The sequence below is a fragment of the Bubalus bubalis genome, chromosome 6 (genome assembly GCF_019923935.1).
Source record: "Bubalus bubalis isolate 160015118507 breed Murrah chromosome 6, NDDB_SH_1, whole genome shotgun sequence".
NCBI lineage: Eukaryota > Metazoa > Chordata > Mammalia > Artiodactyla > Bovidae > Bubalus > Bubalus bubalis.
Window position 1 is genome coordinate 19,831,528 of NC_059162.1, and position 11,607 is coordinate 19,843,134.

General features: G+C 46.9%; 2 protein-coding genes across 4 annotated transcripts; both read right to left on the reverse strand.

Moving 5' to 3' along the window:
- Positions 1 to 429: 429 nt before the first annotated feature.
- Positions 430 to 2,664, reverse strand: C6H1orf56 (chromosome 6 C1orf56 homolog). Of its 3 annotated transcripts, none has more exons than XM_006058142.4 (2): positions 1,863 to 2,664; positions 430 to 736 (listed from the first exon to the last, which is right to left on the reverse strand). In XM_006058142.4, exons 1-2 carry the CDS (start codon positions 2,662 to 2,664, stop codon positions 612 to 614), a joined length of 927 nt encoding a protein of 308 aa, XP_006058204.1. In that variant the 3' UTR covers positions 430 to 611. The 3 variants fall into 3 exon arrangements, 2 of the variants coding, with proteins under 2 accessions (XP_006058204.1, XP_025143669.1); XM_025287884.3 differs by having other exon boundaries at positions 600 to 736; positions 1,636 to 2,664; XR_006551657.2 differs by having other exon boundaries at positions 610 to 736; positions 1,175 to 2,664.
- A 524-nt stretch (positions 2,665 to 3,188) lies between these two features.
- On the reverse strand, positions 3,189 to 11,577 carry BNIPL (BCL2 interacting protein like). Its single transcript, XM_006058141.3, has 10 exons — positions 11,050 to 11,577; positions 9,973 to 10,068; positions 9,704 to 9,768; positions 9,262 to 9,486; positions 6,133 to 6,315; positions 5,840 to 5,942; positions 5,562 to 5,693; positions 4,300 to 4,386; positions 4,014 to 4,112; positions 3,189 to 3,562 (listed from the first exon to the last, which is right to left on the reverse strand). Exons 1-10 carry the CDS (start codon positions 11,091 to 11,093, stop codon positions 3,526 to 3,528), a joined length of 1,071 nt encoding a protein of 356 aa, XP_006058203.1. The 5' UTR covers positions 11,094 to 11,577; the 3' UTR covers positions 3,189 to 3,525.
- Between the last annotated feature and the right edge of the window lie 30 nt (positions 11,578 to 11,607).

Consider the following 11,607-nt stretch of genomic DNA (forward strand, 5'->3'; position numbering starts at 1 on the left):
GGGTTAGCGGGGAGACATTGTTAATGAAGGCCACTCCAAGAAAGTGGCTGTCGTAGAGTTTTGTTCTGACCTTGCCTCTTCTGAGGAGAGAAGGCTAAGTGTTGTGAAGGCAAGGAGAAGATCACTATCACCTTCCAAGGGCTCAACTTGTTCTTCCTGTTCTTTTTTGGGGGCATTCATCTGAGATTTTTCAAGTCTTTAAAGAAGTACTTGTTTAAAAACAACTTTAGAAATGAGGAAGATGAGGACTTCCCTGGTGGTCCAGTGGCTAAGACTCTGAGCTCCCAATGCGGGGGCCCCAGGTTCCATCTCTAGTCAGGAACCAGAGGCCCCTTACCACAAGCAAGAGTTCACATACTGCAACTAACCCCGAGTGCCTCAAGTAAACCCGGCGCAGTCAAATAAAAATTAAAAAAATAGAGGACATGAATAGACATTAAAAAAAATAGAAATGAGGAAGATAAGCAATATCAACATTTTTATCCTGGAGGAGAGGGGAAGAGACCAAGTCAGATGCTGTTAGCTACTCAGTTCAGGTTTAAGGTTCAGGAGATTTATGGTCTCTCTTTCAGATACCTCTGTACAAAGATACATGACCAAACAGTTCTTTTCTAGTTTTGTTTTTCTGTACTAAAAATATATCCGGTGGGAACTGGGATTCGAGGGGGAGGAGAGGTTGAGATGCTGACACCTCCTCTTGTGGTTGAAGTGGCCATTACCTCTGATTTCTCTTTATCTGGGTGAGGAAACAAAACAGAAGGGAAAATATTATAACCACATCCATATTCTTTTCCCTTCCCTTGCCTCATTTCCCTCTTTCCACAAACCCTCATCCCCTCAACACTATTGCACACTATGCTTTATTATATTGAATAATGGTATTGGACGTACAAGGAGAAAGACAAGGACAGAAACTGACAAAATAACCAAGTATACATTTTATTGTCTTTCCCCAAAGGACCTATTATCCTGAGACCTTGAGAATATTTTATCAGGTCAGTCAGGAACTTTGGTAGCTCTTTTGGTAAAAGTAAAGGACTATCTTTACTTGAGAGTTCTTACGTTTCTGGGAATAATCCCAGAAGGACAATTCTTTGGGTTAGTAGTGGTTAAGAGCATTGGCACTAGGGTCAAACAAACCTAGTTTAAATCCTGCTGTGATTCTGCTACTTACTAGCTTTGAAAGCCCTGTTTCTTCATCTGTAAGGTGTGAATAATAATATACGGTTGTTGTGAGGATTGATCCAGGCAAAGTGCACAGAGGAAGACCTCAGATATTGGTGGCTGTTACTGTTAAGCTGCATTAATAAACTGAAAACCATGAATATCTTCCACATGCATTAATCATCTCCACATCAAGAATTCTTTATATAACTACCATCTTAACAATTTGGTCAATAATCATCTAGTGACCATCAGTACATGTTGCCTAATAGCCAAACAGCAGTTGCTCAAGAAATGGTATACAGAATCAATGGCTAACAATAATGTGAATAACCAATGCATATTATGAATCAATAACCAAACAAGTTAACAGTTCATGCAGACATGCTGGCTGGTTTAGCAACAGGTTTCTGTATATCAGGACTTTTCAGATTCATTAACAAAAATCCTGGCTCATCACTAAACACTTACTGGTTCCATCTCTGTGAACATTGTAGAGAGGTTGTTCCAAATATCCTCCAGCCCAATCCTGACCCGTTTCCAAAAAGCATAGGCTGGGTGGGGGCTGGGAATGGGACTGGGGATAAAAGGGGCGGGTCTGAGTCTGCTGGTTAGAGGGGGGAAGGGAGTGGTGGTGGTGGCCCTGGTGGTGGCCCTGGTGGTGGTCTGAGTGGTGCAGCTGGTGTCAGCACAGAGACCTGCATCTAGGGGGCACTCCTCCCGCTCGCGGTTGCAGGGGCATAGGTGGTAGGTGCAAGGCCGGTGCTCGGTGCGCACTTGACTCAGCGCCCCAACTCGCAGGCGCCCCGAAAGGCCATGCAGTCTCCCGGCCCGGGTCCGGCTCATAGTGCCCGACTTGCAGTGGCAGTGCCACGGGCCCCAGGGCAACAACACCAGCCGCAGATCCTCCGGAGCTGGCATGGCCGTGGGCGAGGGAGGCGGCCACTGGTTCAGCGTGGACCCTGCTGAGGACCACGGGTTTGTGGTACTGTCAGAGGGCTGTGAGTCCACATTAGCCTTCCAGCTGGAGTGAGGTAGGCTTGAACTCATCTTGATGTCGGAATCCTGGTCATTCGCTGTAAAGTATGGGCTAGGCCTCCCAGGCGTAATGCGAGTCGTACTGTCAGTCTCCGACTCGGTGTCATTCTTTCTGGCGTAAATCACAACCCCTTCTTCCAAAGACCCATCTTCCTCCTGAGACAATCGTGACCTGCTGCCTGTGGCCACCGTAGAGGCTAAGAGCTCCGCAGCGGCCGGGCCTGCCAGGCGGTCGGCAGCGGCCAGGACGTCGTCCTCATCCTCCATTGTCACCCTCATCCTCGGGGATAATACAACGCCCGGAGTGGTCCGGGCGGTGGTTCTGTAGCTGCGGGTCATAGGGCCCCCGAAGCGGAAACTGTCCCGCGGCATCGCGGTCGAAGTCAGGCCTTCGGCCCCCGCCGCCCGGGGCCCCAGACTCAGCAGCAGGGCCCAGAGCAGCGCGCCGGCGGCGGGGACCATGGGGCTGGACGGTGTGGGGTTGGGAGGGAGCCAGTGAGGAAGGCTGGGGCTCCCACCTTTCTCCCTCCCTTAAGCTCTCGACCCAGACCCACCGGGTCGTTAGAACCGAGGCCCGCGGGGGGAGGGGCGGGGGCTCGCACGCGCGCGCCGCGCCCCTCCCCCAAGCCCTCTCCCCACGGGGCGCCCTGGCAGGCCCCGGGACTCAGGTGAAAATCCCCGGGAACATCTGCAGCGAGAACTCCGTGCAGGAACCGACCGACGGATCGTGTGTGATGCAGCGGTTGAGTAGAGTAGTTCACTTCCTGGGCGCAGTGCTTAATAAATCTCTGATTTATTAAGAGATAAATTTACTACAGATCAGAATTTACTAAAGAGGACAAAGTACAGGTTTTGAAAGTGCCCCTGCTCGGGCTCACAGGCAGCAGACGTGACTACTGACGGGAAGAGGGAAATAGAGGCTACTGGTTCCCGGCTCCCTGGAGAAGGCCTGCCCTCCCTTTCCGCCCGCCCGCCCGCCCCTCACCTCTACAGACTGCGGGAATACCCCAGGTGAAAAGGATCACGGACTCAAAAGGGATGAAGTGATTTGCCCAAGGTTCTACAGCTAAAGCAGCACAGCTTTGCACTTTCCTATAAAAAAAATGCCAGGACATGCAGCCCTCCAGCTGAAACGAAAGTTACCCAGCACATCAGGGCCCTGCTTTGAAGTCGGGGGCATGGAAGGAAAGACATCCCACAGAGATGTGAAGATCCAGTGGTACTGGGGTTGAAGATAAGATGATTTACAAAACAGCTCAAGTTTAGGGTGTAGGCAGATCCGTATCTTTGATTGGTTCTTAAGCCCATTTTTCCAGTCCTATGCTAGGTTCTTCCTGAGCCATGGAGATCATGGTCCAGCCTAGGAGGAAAAGAGGGGAAAAAATCGGTACAAGAGCAGACCTGGTTTTAATTCAGGGGTTTGGGGAGAGAAGCCAGGTGAACTGGAAGATGCTTGGGTCAGTCATCATTCCTTTGCTCCCTAACAACCCTCCCCCACTGGATATTCTCTCCTATTCACTGCCAACATCCTTTCTTAATTTCTACAGCTGGTCTGAATCTCCTTAAATTCTTTGCTGTGATTACTCCTTTATTCCTTGATGCACTTTTAGGGGTAATTTTTTCATTTGTTCTTTTTACAGTAATGTCCTTAATTTCTTCTCTGCATGTATGGCATTTTCCCAGATATACGGAAGCAGCTGAAAGCAGAGCCTGTCTTTCAGTTCCTTTGTATCGCCCTCAAGGCATTAAGAAAACACGAACTGGCTTTTACATATCCCATCCCAAACTTTTATCCTTAAACCAGGACTCACTGTCTGACAGCTTCTGGGATGTGGACCTGATCCATGGAGATGAGTTGAGCCAGCTCTCCAAGGCTGTTCAGAAAACGGATCTTTCGTGTGAACTTGGAACTGAAAAGAGACGATCAACCAAGCGTGTTTTATACTAAGAAGAGGGCTCTTGGAGATCCTTACAAAGTGCAACATAACAAGTAGAGAGTGGTTAAGGCTAGAAAGAGCCACAGTGGGGCAAGAACTTCTTAATCTTGATTGTGAAAGTGAGGAGGGGGCAGGGGGTCTTTATCCCCCGAGCAAGTACCTGATGAAGGGCCGAAGCAATGCCAGGAATGCCTTCATGTACCATGTAGCGTGGACAACCACCAGAGCACGCAGGTTTTTCCGGAGCCTGAAGAAGAACATGAGACCATCCTACTCTCCTTCCGCCTTCGTACCTGACGATCAGGTAGAGCTACCTTCTGTACTTTAATTTCCTTCACTTCTTCTCTAATTTCTAGAGTTCTCTGACAGTTGGGTTGAATCCCCATTCCTTTAATTGCCATCTCAGCTCCATCCATCTTGTTTAACCTTCTCATTTTTTAGGAAACTCTTCTCTCAGAATCCCTTAGCCTGGTCTTCTCAGCCCCACTTCCTTCCTATGCCCTATGCCCTATGTTCCCCATATTTCTTTTTGTATAGTCCTTCATCCATCCATGGCAAGGTGAAGGCCAGTGAGGAGAGAGAAAAAAGGAACCAGAAGAGGAAAGTGGCCAAATGGAAGATGGAAGGAAGAAGGGAAAAAAAGAAAAACCAGGGGGGGAAAAAGTCATATAAGGCAGGGGTTGTGGGTTCGATCCCTGGTAGGGGAACTAAAATCCCACATGCCTTGGAGCAACTACACCCATGCACTGCAACTACTGAACTTGTGTACCTAGACCAAAGAGTTTGTGCACTGCAACAAAAGATCTGTGTGACACAGGAAGACCCTGCATGTCACAGCTAAGACCCAACACAGTTAAATTAAAAAAAAAGGGCATAAGGGCCAGGGATGAAGGCAGACAAGAAAAGACAATGGAGATGTGGAAAATGAAATAATCAGCAACACTATGAGAAAAGGAAGGGCTGCCTGCCATGTTCCAGGCAAGGCACCATGTTGATTTATTTGATTTTCACAAATGCTTAGTGGCAAAGATATTAATATTATCATTGTCATTTTACAGAGAAGGAAACTGAACCCCAGAAAGGTTAAATCACTTGTCCAAAGTCATACAGGTAGTAAATGATAAAGGCAAGATTTGAAACTAGATTTCCTTGACTCCAAGAGAGGACAGAAAATAGGAGAACCTTGGAAAGGGTTGTAGGGGGACAAAGAAAAGTGGAAGAGGGAGTTCCCTGGTGGCCCTAGTGGTTAGGATTCCAGGCTTTCACTGACAGTGCCTGGGGTTCAATCTTTGGTCAGGAAAATGAGATCCCAGAGCCAAAAAAAAAAAAAAAAGTAGAAGAGACCAATTAGAAGAAAAAAATGGAAAGATGAAAGAGAAAAGGATAAGAGAGAGTTACAGCCCTCTTGTCCGAGAGGCTCACCGCCGATCCAGAGTGTGATAACATTGGCGTATCCAGCTCAGAGGTGGAACCTGCGCCCTACTTGTGCCTCCACTCAGGTGAACCAGCAGATAATTTTCAGCTACCAGCAGCTCCAGGGTTCCCACTATGTACCTGGACAGATGAAATTGTCAGGGAAGGTATGCATTTTGGTTGTGGGGAATGAGAGGGACATTGCTGTAGACTCGACAGTCAGGGGTGCTTTTTAACGTTTGCCTCCATAACATCCACTCTGGAGCCCTTTAAGCCTTGTACCTCACCTGAACAAGTGTTCCATGACATAGGTGTAGTTGGGGATGCTGCTTCTGGGTAGGTAACAGGAAGCAAAGAGGATAACAGCATTGAGGCCATCACCATGGTAGCCTGGGGAGGAGAAGGAGAAAACTCACTCAATAAATAAGTACTGATGGGCAGTACATCTGTTTAGGTTGAGCATCTCTGTGGGTCTCTAGAAGTTGAAGGAAGGATTCTGAACCCAATAACTGAATTTCCAGCTTCAGCATTTTATTCAAGAAGTCACAGTTCTTAACCCTTCATTTATTATAGCCATTACCTCCATGAGATAGGACTTTCTTATAGGGCTCAATGACAGTCATGTCCACTCGCTGCTCCCGCTGTCCTGTTCGGAACACCCTCCAGCGATGACCATCTTCTCCAGCCACATCCCACATACAACCGTGGCCCAGCCTTTCAGCTGCCTCACTGGCCCCTAGGCCCTCTGCCCGGGGCAGCTCATCTAAAAAGAGGGATGGGGAAGGATCAACAAGGCAGAATACGTGTCTTCAGCATCTTGAAACTTCCTTAGATTCTTAGCGTTTATTACCCCAACAACTAATTTCTCATTTTCCCGCCATGACTAGCCCTGGTTTGTCCAGTCAACCCAACCTGTTGCTGATTTCTCTTTCTTGTGACTTATCATCCTCACTTTGTCACTGGACAATGGCCTGAAGGTCACCTTGAACTATGGTAGCTTGATGGCCCCTGCCATTTTCCCAGATTCCTTCTTTCTTCTGATGCTTTTCCTTCCTTGGGTGAGCTCATTTATTCCTGTGTCTTCAGTTACTGCCAGTATGGTGATGACTCCTCTCTAACCTAGACTGCTTTCCTGATACCAGACCCATATTCTTGAATGTCTGGAATGGACACCTCTATTTTGTGTTTCTCTGTCATCTCCAAGTCACCAGACCCCAAGTGCAACTCACACTCATTCTCTTCCTCCTCTTTCCTATATTCTTTCTTGGTGAATGACCCCATCCATTTAACTGCCTGGGAGAGAAAATTCTATGCCATCCAAGACTTTTACTTCTTTACCAGCCCTCAAGCCAGATCCTCGTCCATCTACTTCCATTAGATAATAAATTATTCTTTCTGCTCTCACTGTCCTGGTATAACTTCTTAGCATTTCTTATCTGGCCTTAGTACTAGCCTTCTATCTCCCTACTCTTTTCTGTTTTCCTCCATCCCACCCACCACTGCTAGAGCAAACATTTTTTCCTCCCCTCCCATTTTCACTTAAATAGTAATATTCTATATTCACTAATTTTTTGCATGATTTTTCCATAGCCATAGAAAGAACTGTTTCATCTTAAAAAATTGTTGCATTCTATCCCATTACATGGGTGTACAGTAATAGAATTAACACAGATCTTTAGGCTGTTTTCAATCTTTTAAAAGCCATTAAACCTGATCATGTTATTCCCTTGATTAAAACTCATTGCCTACAGGATAAAATCTAAGCGCCTTAGTGTGGCAGCAGGGACCTCCATAATTTGACCCTTGCCTATTTAACACAGTTTTTTGTCACTCTCTTCACTGCCCAGTCCTTCAGATCTGTAATATAATAATGTATATTTTGGTTTTGTTCCTGGCTCCTGACAATAAAGGTGAAAGTAGTATCTTTTCCTATTCATAACAGGTCTCTTTCAACCACACAAGTTTATGTTAATGAGGTGACTTTGGAAAGCGCCTATGGGTGGGTGACTGGTTGCTAGGCGAAGTGACCATGATTAGAGGGATGAACTTTTGCCATCTGCCCTCTGAGAAGGGGAGAGAGATTGGAGGTCATGCTAAATCACAAATGGTCAGTGATTTAATCAGTCATGCCTACATATGAAGCCTCCATAAAAAAAACCCTGAGACTTCCCTGGTGGTACGACAGATAAGATTCTGCCTACCAATGCAAGAAACATGGGTTCAATCCCTGGTCTGGGAAGATTCTACATGCCACAGAGCAACTAAGCCCAAGAGCCACAACTCCTGAACCTGCACTCTAGAGCCTGCCCTGCTGCAACTCCTGAGCCCATGTGCTGCAACTACTGAAGCCTGCGAGCCCAGAGCCTGTGCACACTGCGACTGGAGAGCAGCCTCCACTCGTCCCAACTCGAGAAAGCCCACGCACAGCCATGAAGACCCAGCGTAAGCGAAAAGTCATACTATAGACAAACAAACCCTAACTGAAGGGATGCGGAGAGGTTCCTGTTTGGTGACACACACAGGTACTGGGAGGTTGGTGCTCCCCTTTCACATAACTTGTCCTATGTATTGCTTCCTTCTGGCTGTTTCTGAGCTGTATCCTCTTATAATAATCCTGTAATCTAGTAAGTAAACTGTTTTCCCAAGTTCTGTGAGCTGTTCTAGCAAATTATCAAATCTGAGGAGGGTGTGGTGGGCACCTGTGATTTATCCCCTGTCAGTCAGAAGCACAGGTGACAACCTGGATGTGTGATTGAAGTCTGAAGTCTGAGGGCAGTCTTGTGGGTGAGCCCTCAACCTGTAGTGTCTGTACTATCTCCAGGTAAGTGTTGTGACTGAATTGTAGGACATCCAATTTGTGTCTGGAGAATCGGTGGGCGGAAACTGATACATTTGGTATCAAAAGTGTTGTGAGTAGAGAAGAAATCAAAGTTTTCCTTAATATCCAAAGAGTCATGCTCAATACCTTGAATTCCGCATCATGCCACACTATTGCCCAATTTGCTTTTTCCGTCTAGAATGCCTCTCCAGCTACCCAATAAACTCAGAATTGTTTCCTCTGTGAAGTCTTTCTTAATACCTCTCAGCCAGAACTGACCTTTGCCTTTTCCCTGCTTAATCTGTATCCTACATACATGTAGATCATAATCTTTACCACACTTAATCTATACATATGTTTATTTTATACTAAACAGACAATTCCCAGAGGGTGTGGATTATCTTATTCATCTTCATAACCTGGCTGTAGCTCATTGATGTCTTCCCTTGTGGCTCAAATGGTAAAGAATCCACCTGCAATGTGGGAGACCCAGGTTCAACCCCTGGGCCGGGAAGATCCCCTGGAGAAGGGAATGGCAATCCACTCCAGTATTCTTGCCTAGAGAATTCCACAGACAAAGGAGCCTGGTGGGCTGGAGTCCATGGGCTCGCAAAGAGTTGAACATGACTGAGCGACTACATTTTCACTTCCAGCTCACTGATAGCATATAACAGTTATTCAATAAAATTTCCCTCAGTAAATGAAGTGGCCCTCCCCTCATACTGACTACATTGGATCTGTAGGCTCCACCTTTCCATTCCAAGGAAATTCTGCACATCTTACCTCTTGATCCCCTTATTAGTTCTAACTTCAGTCCCATTAAATCCATCCTGAGCTGCTTTAACACTGGCCTCTACTTCTACCAGCTCAGTCCTCAGCTTTCTTTCCCACCTTCCCATTCAAATTCATGTCCACTGTCCAGCAGCTCCGAGTCTGAAGGTGTTTCCAACTCGTCTACCTCCAGGTCAGAACTGCCATCAGAAGAGGAAGGTCCAGAGTGGGTGGGAGACGCTCCATTATCTCCAGGCCCCTTAGTCAGAGTCAGTCGCAACTCCGGGGCAGAAAGACGCTTGCGCATGGGGCGCCGGCCACACAGGGCTAAAGTGCTGGGGGTGCCTGGGGTTGGAGGAGGAGGAAAAAAAGAAGAGAAAGATGGATGTGTTGGCACAGGACATTAGAATTCCTGTATATGTAAGTGATACTATGGGGTGAATTCTAAAGAAGGACTAATGCGGGACATTTGGGAAAAGGGAGGTAGAACCACAAGGGGACAGGCTGGCATAACCTTGACTCTAGAATCAAGGACTTGAGGCCTAGGTTCTCATTTACCTACCTGCCTGTGTGTCTCTTTCAGGATCATGAGGATCCTCAGAAGGGCCAATCTCTTCAGGAAGCAATCTAGACGGGGAAAGCCAAAAAGGGGGCAGAAACATAGGTTAAGGCTTATTAAGCCAGGTATCACTTTATCAAATCTGTTTCCCTACCATAATTTTATTTCTTCTTTCTTTTCCCATCTCTCTCTCTTTCAAGTCCAAATTTACCATCCCCACCCTGCATTTGTGACCAGCTCTTCTTTTTCCCAGCCTCACTCATATATCTCACCTAGGGAATTCTTCATCTTGCCATTCTTCCTTCAGCTCCAGTTCTCCAAGTCTCAAGGATGCTCCTGGTATTGCTGTTTCTGCATTCTCCTTGATGCTAAGATAGTCCCCCAGAAAGAAAATATTATTGAGACAAACTAGGTATGTCTTTTTATATATATATATATAATTTATTATTTATTTGGCTGTGCCAGATCTTAGTTGCAGCACCTGCGGTCTAGTTCCCTGACCAGGGATTGAACCTGGGCCCCCTGCATTGGGAGTACAGTGTTCTACTGGACCACCAGGGAAGTCCGTAGGCAATGTCTTAAGGAACTGGATAGTAGGTGAGAACACTGGCGTGAATAGTAGTAACGTACAGAGCAGAGGTCAGGCCTTAAAAAGAACTCAGATCTGTTGTCTCCTAGATGTTTCTACCACCTTCACTTGTTGAAAGGCAGTCATCCCTACTGCTGGATATAGGAGCAGAGGGAGCATGGAGGGTCCCTCTAAGATCCCTCTAGCTCTAAGGTCAAAAGCTAAATTATTTTGACCTGTGTGGCAGTTGTTCCACCTGGACTGTCGGGGTGAGAGGTATTTCACATTACAATAGGCTGGAACCCGACAGACCTGCCCAGCTGTCACTGGGCAAAGCTGGGAAAGATGGCACCTTGTCAGGCTTGCTTTACCTCCATCACGCTGGGGAGTGGTTAGGGGAACCATGGCATGGGTGGACGGGTGGGGGAAGAAGGTAAGGAGGAAGAGCGATTTACTGGGAAGGAGGACCTGGATCTTAGCACAGTTCTGGGGCAGCTTTTCTCATGGCCATTCTGGAGGGTGGGAGTTAGAAAATGGAGAACAGGGGCAGATATCAACGTATAGAAATTTCCTTAAAAGAAAAGCAATAGGGAATTACCCTGGAATCCCCTGTTCCCTAATTCCCGTAGGATACTGCTACTTCCTACCTAAGGCCACCCCCATCCCTTCCCTGCCAATTAGTTCTCTTAGTCTAGTCTCTGCTAGGACTTGGTAAGAGCTGGATGGTGGGAAAATCCCTGAGGACTATTCACTCGATCACGTCAGCCAAGATCTTACTCACCCAAGATCCACCGTCTTTTCTCCGGCTTCTTGTACAGTTCCCATCTTCACAAGTCTCCCTGTCACCTTGAAACACTTGCAGTTGTCGGGGAGCCGGATGCCCCAGCTCCCCAACACTTCTGTACCCCCTTTTTCTGTCTCAGCTGTCGTTGCTCTTTCCTCCAAGGAGGAAGGAGGGGTGGAAGGGAGGTAACCTCACCTTCAAACAGGTTTTGCCACCTCCCTTCCCAAGAAGCAGGTTTGCACAAAAGACAAACCCTGCCTATGTGGGGGCGGGTTGTGGGGAGGAGAGTACATTTTCTAAAGTGGCTAGTCTTGGGTGAGTCTAGGAAGACAATTTTCTAGACTCCTTAAAACCTTCTGGAAGCTGCTTTAAAAAAAAAAGGCAATGGTATAAACCACTTTGGTTTTAAAATTATCGTGTCCCTACTTTTTCAAGCATAAGCAAAATCAAGGACACAGAAGTATGTGATAGAGTTCTGGAAGAAGAAACATTAAAGGAAAGGCTGAGGATGAAGGGAGATAAAAAGACTGTTGCTCCTTATTCCCAAAGAGAGTC